At 39.2% G+C, this 16006-nt stretch overlaps 1 protein-coding gene across 1 annotated transcript in view; it reads left to right on the top strand.

Annotated features, from left to right (window-relative positions):
- Positions 1-6: 6 nt before the first annotated feature.
- The window catches only part of APH1B (aph-1B gamma-secretase subunit), a 30614-nt gene continuing 14614 nt past the window's right edge, over positions 7-16006 (top strand). Inside the window, exons 1-4 of the mRNA XM_017869049.1 lie at positions 7-194; positions 1627-1797; positions 9043-9113; positions 9907-10029. Of these exons, the coding sequence (XP_017724538.1) occupies positions 82-194; positions 1627-1797; positions 9043-9113; positions 9907-10029 (478 nt within the window). The 5' untranslated portion in view covers positions 7-81. The remainder of the gene's footprint in view (positions 195-1626; positions 1798-9042; positions 9114-9906; positions 10030-16006) is intronic.

Genomic DNA, 16006 nt, shown 5'->3' with positions numbered 1-16006 from the left:
GAGCCCCACCCACCGAACCCCGCCCGCGCCGGGAGCATCTTGCGTACCCAGCGGGCCCCCGGGTCGGTTTCTGCGGTGGCCATGACGGCGGCCGTGTTCTTCGGCTGCGCCTTCATTGCCTTCGGGCCTGCGCTCGCCCTCTATGTCTTCACCATCGCCACCGAGCCATTGCGTATCATCTTCCTCATCGCCGGGTGAGGCGGTCGCGTCGGGAAACCCGGACGCCGGGGCTCCCCTCCCCCGCCGGGGTTACCCGAGACCCTCGGCGCCCCCACCGCGCTGCTCGACCTTGTTGCGTTTCGGACGGGAGGAGGGTTGAGAGGGGGAGAGCGGAGATCCCGCTCCCCAAAGGCGCCTCGCCCTCTTAGGAAGAAGCGCACTCTGGGGGTCAGGGCCTTTTGCCTGGGGCCCATGGCTAGGGTTTAGTGATCTGTGGAGCCACTAAAGTTGTATAAAAAAATTATGGATAAGTTCATATATGCATCGTCAGCATCCTTCATTTTCTGGAGAGGGAGTCCCTAATTTCCCTCAGATTCTCAAAGGCATCTGTAGTCCCCAAAGGGTTAAGAACCATTGGCGTCTAGGATAGTAGTGCGCGACCTCTGCCAATTAGAATCACCTGTGGCCAGGTGCTTTCAAACATGCCGATGCCCACCCCCACCCCGATCCGCTGAATCAGAATGTCTAGGGGATGGGATTCGGGCTTCAGAAATTTTTTTTTTTTAAGCTCCTTTTGAATGGTTCCATTGTGCAGCCGAAGGGTGGAAACCTGTAAAAACACCGAAGCACCTGACTGTACATCTCCTTGTGGGAGCTTGATAAATACCGGATTGTGGTGTCCCATCCCAGTCATCACCTGGCTCTTAACTTGCACATACCACATCCCCCTCCCCTGATGAGTCTCTCTTGGCACCAGACTAGGCCAGTGATTCCCAGTTTTCTGCATTTCTTCACCTCCCACAAACGTATTGAAAGTGCTTCGTTGCATGTCATTTTAAAAACAAGAGAGATTTGGGGAAAGGTCTGTAAAGCTTGCTGTAATCATTAGAATCCCCAGGGGTGCTGTAAGACCTGGAGGGCTTGGATACTGATCCAGACCAGAACACAGGTTTTCAAGTTGAATTTTATACCAATCACTTTAATAGAGATATAGATATTTTTCTGGAAAAGATACTCATCTTTGCAGATATCTGACCAGTAAATCCATAATTTCTTGTAAGTTTTTAGAATATGAAAATTACAGTAATCAGTTATATATTTTCTTGTTTTGGCTCTTCAATGGGCAGAGCATTGATTAGAAAGAGTAACAAATAACCAAGTTTCTAGCTAGACAGCCCTTGGCAGATAGAGTCTGCAAATGTACTTGCAAATAGCAGGGTCACTGAAAAAAGAGTAATTGTTGGGAAACCTCAACATTCCTCTTGGACATGTCTGTCTCACCAAGGAAAATGCACCGTTAAGAACAACTGATCAGAGCATCACTTTATGAGGACTTTTTTTTTTTTTTCTTATTAAAACATCAAGAAATCTCTTCCTTCTCAAGCAGGTTTTTTTTTTTTCCTGCTTTTAAACAGTATTAATCCTGTACTGATGTTCACGTGTAACTTTTTTTCCCCTATTTTTCAGAGCTTTCTTCTGGTTGGTGTCTCTACTGATTTCGTCCCTTGTTTGGTTCATGGCAAGAGTCATTACTGACAACAAAGATGGACCAATACAGAAATATCTGCTGATCTTTGGAGCGTTTGTCTCGGTCTATATCCAAGAAATGTTCCGATTTGCATATTATAGACTCTTAAAGTAAGTTAAATACCTGCGTTACCTTTTTTTTCCCTAGTTAGATTTTAGTTATGATTTGGTCATTTGAAACATGAATATAAGTATTGTATTTGTGCCCTCCTACATAGCACTAAGCCAAGAGATTGGTACATTTCCAGCCCGAAAATATTGAGTGTTCTTTTATCTTGTGGAAATTTCCTCTTTCCTTTCTTTCTTCCTTTATTCAAAATATTCCTTGGAAATCAATCCCAGACACTATCCTAGGTACTGGGGATACATCAGTGATTAAAAGACAAGGTCTCTGGCTTCATGGAGCTTATATTATAGTTGGAGGAGACAGACAATAAATGAATGAACAAGAAATACACCGTTATGGTAGATAAGTGTCATGGAGACAAACAAGCTAGGGAAGCATTAAAACAACTACATAAATCATTCCAGTTTAGAGTGTATATATTCTATGTTCTCCTCTTTGCCACCATCTAAGATAATTCTTTTTTTTTTTTTTTTTTTTCCCCCGAGATGGAGTTTTCACTCCTGTTGCCCAGGCTAGAGTGCAGTGGCGCAATCTCGGCTCATGGCAACCTCCACTTCCCGAGTTCAAGGGATTCCCCTGCCTCAGCCTCCCGAGTAGCTGGAGTTACAGGCGTGTGCCATCGCGCCCTGCTAAGTTTTATAATTTTAGTAGAGACAGGGTTTCACCATGTTGGCCAGGCTGGTTTTGAACTCCTGACCTCAAGTGATCTGCCCACCTTGGCCTCCCAAAGTGTTAGGATTACAGGTGTGAGCCACCACGCCCGGCCAAGATAAATAATTCTTATGGAGACCATGCCTTCCATTATTTTGACTGTAGTAGGGGAAAACGGGAATTCATTTTGTGATATTTCCGGTAGTTTTAAATCTATAACAGAAAATTACATTTTAAAAAAAGCCTTGGGTTCCCTTGTTGGGACAGAAAGTAGGTCTTCTCTAGGACTCATGAGGACCTCACATGAAACTGCTGGTTTGAAACACAGCTGGAACTTGGAACCATATTTCCTTTCAGGCAGTCATGAGATTGGCTTTGATTATATAGTAAGACTTAGCAGAGTGATAAATGTGCTGTCTTTTCTCATTTCTACAAATGAAGTAATTCAGGCTGTCCGTGAATTTCATGGATATAACCAAGAGGAACCTCAACAACAACTCTTTTCACAGGCTTCTGATAACTTGTTCTTGCCAATATGCTAGGTTTTCTGTATTTGTTACTCTTTGCTTTTAATACCAGATACTAAATTCCCTTTTCATAATGAAGGAATTTAAATTAGAAATTGAAAGCCAGGAAGCCATTGCTTAGAAGCAAAAATCATAGACAAGTTTCAAAAATGAAATTCCCAATTAGTACCTGGAAATATTACACGGGAGCAAATAAATATCAAAGGTAACATTGAAATTTCCATGTAATACAACATCCCTAACAGATGGACATCTAACTGTGTTTGAATGTTTCTGGTATGTGGCAGTTACTACCATTCTACGATTTTAAGCTTAACTGTAGAATATTAATAAGGTAATCAAATCTACTTCCGCTGGGCTTGGTGGCTCATGCCTGTAACCCTAACACTTTGGGAAGGCAAGGTGGGCCGATCGCTTGAGCTGAGGATTTCGAGACCAGCCTGGGCAACATGGCAAAACCCTGTGTGTACAACAAATACAAAAATTAACTGGGCATAGTGGTCCCAGCTCCTTGGGAGGTTGAGATGGGAGGATCACTTGAACCCAGGAGGCGGAGGTTGCAGTGAGCTGTGATTGCACCACTGTGCTCCAGCCTGGGCAACAGAGCCAGACCCTGTCTAAAAACAAACAAACAAACAAGCAAAAACAAAAACTCCCCTCTTCTGACCTCCGCCCTACTTGAGTACCAAGTAAACAAAGTCTCTGCTGCATGGTTATCATTATCTCCTTTTCAAGGTTGAACAGTCCTCATTTCTTCCCCTGGACCTCGGCAGGCATGGTTGTGGCTTCCAAGCCTTTCCAAAAGAAAGGCTGTTTGTTCTTTTGGATCAGTGGACATGACACTTTTTGTCAGCGCCTGGTTTTTGCCTGTGCTCAGGACCCAGCACGGTGTTCTGCAGTGCGGTCTGAGTAGTGCCCCTGACTGGGTGCTGCACTCTTCACAGCTCAGCCTTACATTGCACGGGGTTTTCCTGTCAGTGACACCACTGGCTCATACGCATTTTCATACCATGGGTCTAATTTTGAAAAAAAAAAAAAAAAACCAGAAACAAACAAACAAAACCCTTAATTTCTAATACAGGATTAAAGTTTAGCACTTGTATGTTCTAAAACCTGAATTACCAGAGTGACAACATGAGTATGGGCTGTTTGTCACCCCCTTGCATCTTCATGGTTTCCACCTGAAATGGCAGCATTTTCCTGGCTCTAGCTTAGCGCTCCAAAGGACTGTAGCTGAACATAGATCCACATTTTTGTTCCTCTTTTTTTTTTTAAATTTTAATTTTAAAATTTGCTTTTCATAGTGAGGAGCAAGGGTCCACTTTTTAATGAGGGCAGGAAAGGAGTAGGGCCACATGAGGAAGAAATTACAGCTGTCAGTCTGTGGGCTCGAATGCCAGGAAGTTCAGAGAAGCCTCTTTAGCCTCCTAGGGAAACCATGTTTGCTTTTCTGAAAGGACCTTTGGAAATTTGCAAATGGTAGGACAGACTTGTACTAACAGGTACGTTTGTTTGCATTTGCAAAATGCATCTTTTACAAGCCTTTAGAATATTCAAACTTTTCCCAGCAAATTTGAGAAATGTAGGATGTTATGTAGTTGTATTAAAACAATTTAAGAACTATTATGATGCTTTATTTATGACTGACATTTATATGGATACATTTACATTGCTCTCTTAGGCTATATTACATTCAAATATAGGGACTTTGGTTTAATCAGTACTTTGTCTCCACTGCCAAAGTAGTTCTTGAACTTTTAAATTTAAAGTGCTACCTCAGACTTTTGCTATCAGAATTTGGTGCCAAGATTAAAATGCAGAGAGTTTATACCAGTTTTTAGAAATATATGGAATTGGATCAAAATATTCATTGCAATCTAATAATAATTTTATTTCATGAGTTAGGCCTTAGTCACTTAATCTTAATAATCTTATTCTTACATGAATGAATAGTAACTTTCAGCCTGGCAAAGCCTTGCATAATGAGAAATTGGCATGTGTGACAGCCCTTTCTACAGTAATTTTTTTTTTAAATCCAAGTTATATTGCTTAAAACATAATCATATTTTGCCAAAAACATACAGTTTAGGCAACTCGATGTTGCTTGAAGCTCCTGTATGTTGTCTAAAACAGACATTAGGATTTTTTCTGTTTGGATGGAAACTTTTGTAATTTAATTCAATTTTGTCTTAAAATGTTGATACCATAAATATTTTGTAATTTTAGAAAATCTTCCATGTATAGAAAAAACATTAGGATAACCATTGCTACAACTTTTAAGCAGCATGTCTATTTTAAAATTCCAAAATGGCGTATTTAACTTGTATTCATACTCCTTTCTTTCTCTCATACGCACATTCAAAAAAGGATAGAACAGATAAGAAAGATGGTATGATTTAGCAATAGTTTTTCAAAGTTTATATTTTTGAAATTTAAATTGTTTCTTTTTTGTTCTTGGGAACACAATAATAAATGCAAACAAAGGATTTTCCACTTCAGTAAAATGGAAGTGAACCCAGAAACTGATGATGTTTTGTGCTTTCTCACTTCCTGATGTTGACATTGAGAACTCTTAGTGCTGTTACTTTTCCTCCCACGTACTTCCACAATATAGAATTAGGAAGTTTATTAAACTTTTGAATTTATGTATTTAATATATTTGTGATAGTAGTACTTTGCTATATCAAATAGCCGAAATCTTTGATTGATTCACTGATTGACACAGTCTCACTCTGTGACCCAGGCTAGAGTGCAGTGGCGCAATAATGGCTCACTACAACTTCCGCCTCCAGGGCTCAATCTGTCCTCCGCCCTCAGCCTCCTGAGTAGCTAGGACTATAAGTGCATGCCACCACACCCTGCTAATTGTATTTTTTTTGGTAGAGACATAGTCTCCCTATGTCACCCAGGCTGGTCTCGAACTCCTGAGCTCAAGCGACCCGCCCACCTCGGCCTCCCAAAATGCAGGTATTGCAGGTGTGAGGCACCAAGCCCAGACACTCTATCTCTTAAATTGGGTTATTTGTCTTTTTATTATTGAGTTGTAAGAGCTCTGTAGATATAAGTCCTTTTTCAAATATGATTCGCAAATATTTTCTCCCACCTGCGTTGTCTTTTCACTTTCTTGATAGTGTCCTTTATAGCATCAAAGTTTTTAATTTTGCTGAGGTCCATCTGTTTACTTTTCCTTTTGTTGCTTGTGGTTTAGGTGTTTGTATTTGAGAAACCATTACTCAACCCACGGTCCTGAAGACTTAACACCTATGTATTCTTCTAACAGTTCCATAGTTTTAGCTCTTACAGCTGGACTTTTCACTCATTTTAGTTTTTATATATGGTGTAAGTTAAAGGTCCGCCCTCATTCTTTTCTATGTGATTATCTAGTGGTTCCATCACCATTTATTAAAAAGACCATCTTTCTTTCCTTGTTGAATCATCTTGCACTCTTGCTGAAAATCAATTGACTATAAATATAAAGGTTTATTTCTGGGCTGTCAATTTTATTCTGTTAATCTGTGTGTCTGCCCTTACACCAGTATCAGATGGTCTTGAATACTTTACTTTTGTAGTAAGTTTTGAAATAGAGAAGTGTAAGTCTTTCAACTTTGTTGTTTTTTTTTTTTACAAAAAGCATTAGCAGTTGTTTGTTATCATTATGAAGTATTATATACTGTACATAATTGTGTGTGCTATGTGTTTTTTTTTTTTTTTTTTTAAGACAGGGCCTCTCTCCCTCTTGCCCAGGCTAGAGTGCAGTGGTGCAGTCTCAGCTCACTGCAGCCTCCACCTCCTTGGCTCAAGCCATCCTCCCACCTCAGCCTCCCAGGTAGCTAGGACTATAGGCACATGCCACCACACCCGGCTCATTTTTGTATTTTTTGTAGAGGTGGGGATTCACCATGTTGCCCAAGCTGGTCTCAAACTCCTGGGCTCAAGTGACTTGTTTGCCTTTATCTCCCAGAATGCTAGGATTATAGGCATGGACCACTGCACCTGGCCAGTGTGTGCTGTGTGCTTTTTATGACTGGCAGTGCAGTAGGTTTGTTTACACCAACATCACCACAAACACAGGAGTGATGCATTGTGCTACAACATTATGATGTCACTAGGCAAAAGGGATTGTTTAGCTCCATTATAATAACAACTACCATCGTTACGTGCAGTCCATTGTTGACTGAAATGTTGCTATGCAATACATAACTGTATTTTATTAACTTTTAGATTCAAGGGTACACGTGAAGGTTTGTTACTTGGGTAAATGGTGATCCTCTCCCTCCTCCCACTCCAGTCTCAACTAGGCCCCAGTGTCTGTGGTTCCCTGCTTTGTGTCCACATGGACACAAGTCTTTTATTTATTATTGAGGAATTTATAGAAAACAGAAATCCTCCCAAATTTTTTGATTCTACTCTATTGATATATTTGTTGACAGAGCTTTTTACTATATATGTGTCCCATAATCTTTAATTCGCTTTTAGCAATATCACTATGAGGGGTAAGTTTATTTTATTTAGGAAAATTGGACATTTTAGTTGGTTACTGCTTCAGAGAAAGAAGGTGGTCACTTAAATTTCTGGCTCATGTCCTCACTACCAAACACTTCCGGATGGAGAGCACCAAAATGGCAGATGGTTTCTTTTGAGTCTAGAAAAGCACCCTCTTCCCTAGGCTTATTCTTATTTTGGTTGAATTCTACATTGCCTTAATGTAATCAATGATATTTATATTTTTTGTGATGAATAAGCTGACTGTAATGAATATCCATACCCTGAATTTAAAATAACATAATGCCCAGAAAATAAGTATGTTCTGGTTAATTTAATTGTCTATTCTTAGAGTTAACCTGTCTTGTTTCAGCATTTGCTAAAAAGTCGTTTTCAAAGTGTTTTGGTTCTTTTGTTGCCTTAAGTATACTTTGTAGTAAATATAATTTAAATATTCTTTGAGTCAGGATCTTAGATTATTGCAGTTTTCTCGCCAACAAGAATTGGTAATAGTGATGCTGGTAGAATTGACCAGCCAGACCTAGCATTCCTAACATATCTGCGTGGCACTCATGGTAAGTTTATAAATTGGCCACAACAGAAGCATGCATAAGATCACTCTGAAGATCATTTCTTTATTTTATTTTATTTTATTTTTTGTAGAGACAGGGTCTTGCTGTGTGGCCCAGGCTGGTCTCGAACTCCTGGATGCAAGTGATCCTCCTGCCTTGGCCTCCCAAAGTGCTGAGCCACCATGCTCGGCTGAAGATTATTTTCTCTTGAGCAGTATTCTATTCTTTCATTCAAGGGTTCATTTATCTCCTATTCTGAGGGTAGCATTGTATTCTGCAAGACACAACAAAAGTATAAGATCACTTTCTCCTTTGAAGCCTTATTTACATATTTGTGATATAAAACAAATATGTAAAATGTTTTAGAATCAGAAGATCATATGATTAAATACTCATGTGAGAGTTCAGACCATCGGTATTATAGGATTTAAGAATAAGGAGAGATTAGTGATTACCAACCATTGGTAGAGGCAGCTTCTTGAACAAATTGCTGCCTGAAGTGGACTCTGAAGGATGAGTGTAGTTTAGGTTCTACAGAGTGGAAGGTACAAGGGAGGGTGGCAGAGCAAGTATAGTCCTGGTAGAAGATAGAACAAAGTGCCAACAAAGCAGGAATAATGATAGAGTACTTTGGGAAGGGAAAAAAAAATCAGAGTGGTAGATCCCACAGGATATTGAATTAAATATTTGCCGAGTTCAGAAAGCAGTTGAAAGTGTTGTGGTTTTTATCTTTTTAAATTCAATTCCTGATGGCTTGTTTACTTATATTTTTCTTATTCTTTGATGCGAATGTCAAAAGGTAAAAATTAGTTGTTCATTTTGGTTGATTTTAGTTCATTGAAAATTTGCTGGGTTTTGTTTAAATAAATTATAGATTTAGAGTATAACCTGATGCAAAGCCTCAGTGAGTATCTGGGTTTGAAGTATCTTGTTGGACTTTTCTGATATATTGCCCTTTTTTTTTTTCTTCTTAATTACATGTGTGGTTTTATTTTAGAAAAGCCAGTGAGGGTTTGAAGACTATAAACCCAGGTGAGACAGCGCCCTCTATGCGACTGCTGGCCTATGGTAAGTTAGAAACACATGGTTTCATTAAGGCAAACAAATCAGACTTGGCCTAAAAGTCACTTGTATCTTTTGTATCTTTGTAGAGTTCAAGTAGTTTTTTATTACTGCCTTGGCCTATTGGTGTACGGAATTGCTTATTATCCCCGCCTTCCAGGTTCCTTTTGTAAATGAAAGTGATTACAAGTGACGCTTACCTGTATGTCCGTTATATATTAACCAGGTTTGAAAGTTAGATTTTTAATGTATATGTACCCTAACTAAGATTTTCTAAGTGATGAAACTGTTACTTTCTCCGAATCTTACTTTGGCTGTTCTAGGAGTAGTCTTCATATTAAAGCAGTTAATATCTCTGCATATTACACTTTGAGAATTATGTTTAAGATTGGATCCAGGTTCCCCAGTTGGGCTCAGGAATACATCGTTCCCCTTTACACTCCATTTCAGTTCTAAGCCATCAAACTTGACTCTGAAGACTCTGTTATCATTAAGTAAAGCCAGAGTTTTGGTGTTGTATCCTCTGTCTCAACTGTTTCTTCTGTGCCTTTCTAGACCCTTTTCTCCCCTTTTTCATGACTCTGCTGCATTCTGCCATTCATTTCCTTTCCTCTTCCCCCTTCCCTCTCCGATTCGTCATTTAGCCAAGCACATGCCTTTCCAGAGCCAGCTGTCTGCTGCTTCAGGCAGAACATAAGCACCCTTTCCCCGCCAACACACTTTATATTAACTAGTCCTTGGAAATTTGACTTGAAATCTTGGCAGGAAAAGAGTTAACAATGTTTTTCTTCCTGTTTAGTTTCTGGCTTGGGCTTTGGAATCATGAGTGGAGTATTTTCCTTTGTGAATACCCTGTCTGACTCCTTGGGGCCAGGCACAGTCGGCATTCATGGAGATTCTCCTCAGTTCTTCCTTTATTCAGGTATGTCTCTCATAGCTGTCAACATTCAGGCTTCTAGTCTAAATGATCATTCTTATTGGAGTTCACTGGCTTAGGAATTCCAGTGAATAGGAATTTATGTTATGTCTTTTAAAGGCGAAATACCCTGAGGCACTGTGAAGTAAAAGACTTGGGAAAATAAAAATTTTGGTTAGAGTGTTTTAGAATTTTAGAGTGGAATTCAGCTTGCATTAAATTTATTTTTATTTTGCTGTACTAACAATGTTGCTGTATAGTTGAAATGTTAGAAGTGGATTTTAAAGGCCATGTGCTCTTTTGGTTTTATGATTTGATGTTATCTTCAGTAGAAGCCCTAATCTGTAATTGTCATTGTGGTGCCTTTTGTGGGAATAGGCAGTATAATGTAATCTTGAAATTGAGAGGCAAAATGGGATAATAGATGAGTTGATCATTTCATCCAAACGATGCAGCGAAAAGGACCGACTCATTTCAAATTGCTTTTCATCCACGAGCTAAAATTGTCATCATGATGCAGTGATTACAAATTTGAGAGTTGGCAGTGTACATAATTAATGTAGATTTCTTCTAAGTTCCACAAGAAGACCCTTTTAAAAATAGGGGGAAGATACCCACTGTATTTTTAGTCGTTTCCACAACAGTTACGCCATTGAAATAACTGAGTTCACATCATGATTTGTATATTCTTTTAATAGCATCTATGCTAAAACTCCTCGGGGAGTTTACCCTCTAATACGGGAATAAGAGAAAAAAATGTGAGTGAGCATTCCAGTAACAGTTTAAGGTAATAATAGAAAAGATAGAAAGAGGTATGACCGATTTAAAAAAAATTTCTCCAATAGTTTACAGGCATGCTGAATGTCATGGTGATCCCCAAGCCCAGTGGATGCTCATTCACTGTTCTCAGTAGACCCTTTGTTTCCATTTCAGTTCAGGCCTTGACATCTCCTCTCTGGCTTACCAGCATCTGCCCTCAACTGGTTAGTCTTTCCTTGACACATTTCCCATGTGAATCCTGTATGCAACTACCAAACTAATCTTCCCTGTTACAAAAATGGTTTGCCTTTTCAGGACCTGCAGGATAAAGTCAAGGCCCTTTAAATCTGGCTGCAAGTTAGAGGACAAGAAAGTGTGTTAATAGGTCGTTACTTATTTAATGATGCTTCCAACATAGCAAATTATCTTTGTTTTGAACATTTCATCATTGGAATACTTCTGGCAAATGTGTTAAGGATTGATTATACTGAGTGTTAGTTAGGTCTTTAAAACAAATGTAATATTAGTGAAGTCTGTTAGAACCCGATATACATTAATAAAACGTAATTATAAGGGGTGTTAGTGCTACCGTTTTGTTTTCTGTTTTCTTATGCAGTTAACACACGGCTCTCCCTGCTACAGTTTTCTTTTGATATACAAGTTTTGCCAGCTTTGTTCACTAGATGGTGCTAATTCCCTTTAGTGACCTAGGCTGTTTTCGTAAGACGTTTAAAATGATTCTTTTGGTAGTAAAAGAAAGAGTTTGGGGATTGTATTTGTAATTTCTAGGAATTAAAGGAAAAATTCAATATTCAATAAGCTATCTTAATGTCTTTAGCCAAGTCAGGATGGCAGACTGGCTATGTTATAAATTTGTATCTATAGAATGATAGAACAGTGTTGTTTTATCATGTGCGAGTTTCTTACTGTTACAACATCATTCTTTGAAGCATAAACTTTGAATTATGAATTTGAGAAATTAATTTGTATTACATTTAAAAATAAGATCCCCAAATTTATATTTATTGTATTTATGTTGTTTGTAACTACTTGTCATTACCATTTATTTAGATACAAGTCATTTTTGCCAGGTAAATCTGTAACTTTATATGTTTAGCATACTCCACTACAAATGCCTAAATGGTACTCAGCATAAATAAGGAATGTAGGGTCACTATTTACAGATTGAGCATTTTTAATCCCAGACTCCAAAATCCAAAAATGCTCCAATATCCAAAACTTCCTTCACTGACACGAAGCCACAAGTAGGAAATTTCATACCTAATCTTATGTGATGGATCACGGTCAGAACAAGAAAAAACTGTTCCATGCAGAAAATTATTAAAAATATTGTGTAAAATTACCTTCAGCCTATGTATATCAGGTATATATAAAATGTAAATGAATTTCATGTTTTCGCCAGGTGTGGTGGCTCATGCCTGTAATCCCAACACTTTGGGAAGCCAAGGCAGGAGAATCAATTGAGCTCAGGAGTTTGAGACCAACCTGGGCAATATAGCGAGACCTTGTCTCTACTAAAAATTAAAAAACTTAGCTGGGTGTGGTGGCGCACACCTGTGGTCCCAGCTACTCAGGAGGCTGAGGTGGGAGAATCACTTGAGCCCGAGAGGTTGAGACTGCAGTGAGCTGTGATCGTCCCACTGCAATCCAGCCTGAGTAGCAGAGGGACACCCTGTTTCAAGAGGAAAAGAGAAAAAATAATTTCATGTTTAAACTTGAGTCTTATCTCCTAAATATCTCATCATATATATATATATATATATGTATATGCACAAATATTTGAAAATTTGAAACACTTCTGGTCCCAAACATTTCAGATGAGGGATATTCAGTCTGTAGTATATATCTGTCTGTACTAGCGTGTGTTAATAAGATCCATACTATATGAAACCTGTATGTACATAGGCTCTTATGTTACAAACAGGCATAGTTTATAAATAATGTTTATGTATAGGTTACTTCTTTTTTATTTGTGGTTACGTTGTAGGCTAGCACTACATTTTACTAGAATCATTACCATTTCTTGGTAATTTTGTATAGAGACAAAAGTATGGGAATTGGAATCCTAGGTTTGAATCTTATCCTGGCTCATTAATTTAGTACTTTGGGCAAGTCCATTTGATTATTGAATCACTCGTTCCATAAATCATTATTAAGTGTTTTTAGTCTAAAGGAGTTACACCAAGCTATGAAAATAGAGCCCAGTTACCATGCATAACGTCCATTCATAGTGGGGAATAAAGACCAACAGCTCGTTACAATAAAGCATGATCAGTGCTACAGTGAAATGAGGAAGAGCCATGGGGCACAAAGGACAGGCTTTCACCCATGCTCCTAGGCCACAGTACCTTGCCTTTGCAACATTTATCACAGGCGTGATTAAGTACTGGTATAGTTATTTGTTGAATGTCTTTTCTCTCCAGTCAGGTGCTAAGCCATGCAAGTGCAAGGACGACATCTGTATTGTTTACTGCTGAGCCCCGGCATCTTGTGGAGTCCTTTGTTTCTAGATGGCACTCAATAAATAACTTACAGAAAAATGAAAGCCAGGCACAGCTTATGGAGGAAGTGCCATGATGAGTAGAGATTTACTTAAAGGGTGGATGATAGCTAGGCAGGCAAAGAAAGGGGTTGTCAGGAAAAGATGTTCCAGGCAGAGGGAAGAGGCCTCTTTCCTGCAGGCCTGGAGGTAAGAGCAGTATTGTTCACAGGGAAAAGGCAGCCTTGTCCTTCCATCTAATCTTCAATTTCCTGATCTTTCAGGAAGGGCAGAAATAATGCCTAGCTCAGAGTTGTTGAGAATTAAATGAAATTAATTTAGAGAATATGTATTTAAGTGCTTTATAAACTCTAAAGTGGTCTAAGAATATTATTAAGGTGGAGAATTTAGCACTTGAGATGAGAAAACAGAATTCAGAGTAAAGCTAATTTTTCTAGCATTATATAGAACCTGGGTTTTTCATTCTCAATTACCTCCCTTATGCTTTAGAAGAAAAAATGTCTTTAGCTAGTATGTAGTAGAAAAGAACAGCTGACCATTTTATTTTTTAAAATTCCCCAGACCATTTCATTTCTATTATATTTTCTAGATAGTGCACTTAAAACCTAGGCAAGGTTTTAAACTTTAGCCACTAAACCTTTCACTAGGGAAAACCAATACGGGTCAGACCACCTGTGGAGTGTTGTATTGTTCCACGCGTTGTGATTTAACGGGAATACTGAAGAAATAAAATTCATATAGAAAGAATGTTGTCAGTGTGGTAGAAGATCTAGAAGCCGCAGCCTGTGGGATATGAGTGAAGAAAGAAAAATACTGAGCTTGAAGAAAATAAAAGAGGAATGTGGGAGATTGTTTTTGTCCCTATTTGTCGTTTCCTGTAATAATACATCCACACACATGCTTGGTCTCATGGTGGCTGGAGTGTCCTTTTCCACCCTTTGACTTTGAGCTCAATCACGTGACTTGAATTGGCCAATTAGTGGATATGATGTAAGTTAGAGGCTTAAAAAGTATTTGCATGATTGGACCTTCCTTCTTGGACTCTGGTGCCATGAGAAGAACATACCTTGGAAAGTTAATGCCCGAATCCTTGAATGAATACACCCAGAGCCACACAGGGCCCAACTCAGGAGCTTGCAGCAGAGTTTTCCAGCTGAGCCCAGCCTTTATCAACAATGCACAGTCAGCCTTTAGACCTGTGAGCATGAGAATAAATTTTTGTTATTGTAACCCAATACAATTTTTACTTTTTGTTCACTTTTCTATTCATAATATTTTAAGAATAATCTCTACAGTGTGGCAGTTTGTTAAAGTTTAGACTCTTGACTGAAAGCTCTTTGTAAGCAAGACTATCTTAATACGTACATTGCCAAATTCCAAAGTGGTAGAGAAAGTATAACATCTCTTAATGATACAGAAAAAACGATTAACAGTAGATTGTAACCTGCAATTCTTATCCTTTTATGATTTCATTAGAATCTTAATGTCTTATAAGTTGTCACAGCTGCTACTGTTAATGATACAGTGATACTCGATATGCTGTATATATCATCGAATATGTATTTTTCATTATCTGCTTTCTTTTCTCTCTCTCTCTCTCTCTTTTTCTAAGAGATAAGGTCTTGCTCTGTCACTCAGGCTGGAATGCAGTGTTAATGACCTTGGCTCCCTATAGCCTTGAACTCCTGGGCTCAAGTGTTCCTCCCACTCAGCCTCCTAAGTAGCTAGGACCACAGGCATGTGCTGCTATGCCCAGCTAATTTTTGTATTTTTTGTGGAGATGGGGTCTCCTTATGTTGCTCAGGCTAGTCCCAAACTCCTGGCCTCAAGCAGTCCTCCTGCCTCAGCCTCCCAAAGTGCTGGGATTATAGGGTGTGAGCCACAACGCCTGGCTTGTTTTCTTTATATCAATAGTGTAAGTCTTTCCTTCAAGGTGCTAAAATAACTGAGAATAGAAAATTGTACTTTTTGGAATGCATTTTCATTAAATAGATATGACCTATCATAGACTCTAGCAGCTTGTGATACATTATGAAATGTGCACATCACAGGCAGTGTGTAAGCAGGCAGCTCAGTGTATTGCTTCACAGTCTCTGGCTGAAAGAATGACATGGGCTGGGGCTGTAAGACTTGATGGCTCTCCTAGGTATATTTCAGGCCACCCTGAATCACTGATTTCTCTTCCCACGGATGAATGGCTAGGCTCTGCTGACTCCCTTTTGGTGCAGTTGAATGACTTGCACTTCTCCATTCTCTGTAGACCTTGTTTCTTCTTCATGGGTAAAGCGGTCCTTCTTTTCACCAGCCACTGCTGCCTTTATTTTTATTTATTTATTTTGTTTTATTTTACTTTTCTTTTTTTTTTTTTTTTTTACTGAGACGGAGTCTCACTCTGTCACCCAGGCTGGAGTGCAGTGTGGTGTGGTGTGGTCTCGGCTCACTGCAACCTCTGCCACCCAGGTTCAAGTGATTCTCATGCCTCAGCCTCCCCAGTAGCTGCGATTACAGGCGCCTGCCACCACACCTGGCTAATTTTTGTGTGTTTTTAGTAGAGACTGGGTTTCACCATGTTGGCCAGGCTGTTGTTGAACTTCTGACTTCAGGTGATCTGCCTGCCTCAGCCTCCCAAAGTGCTGGGATTACAGGCGTGAACCACCACGCCTGGCCTATTATTTTTCTTCTTCTTCTTCTTCTTTTTTTTTT

The sequence above is a fragment of the Rhinopithecus bieti genome, unplaced genomic scaffold (assembly GCF_001698545.2).
Source record: "Rhinopithecus bieti isolate Rb0 unplaced genomic scaffold, ASM169854v2 scaffold_4908, whole genome shotgun sequence".
Lineage (NCBI taxonomy): Eukaryota > Metazoa > Chordata > Mammalia > Primates > Cercopithecidae > Rhinopithecus > Rhinopithecus bieti.
The sequence above is the reverse complement of the archived record's forward strand: the minus strand, read 5'-3'. Positions and strand labels throughout refer to the sequence as shown.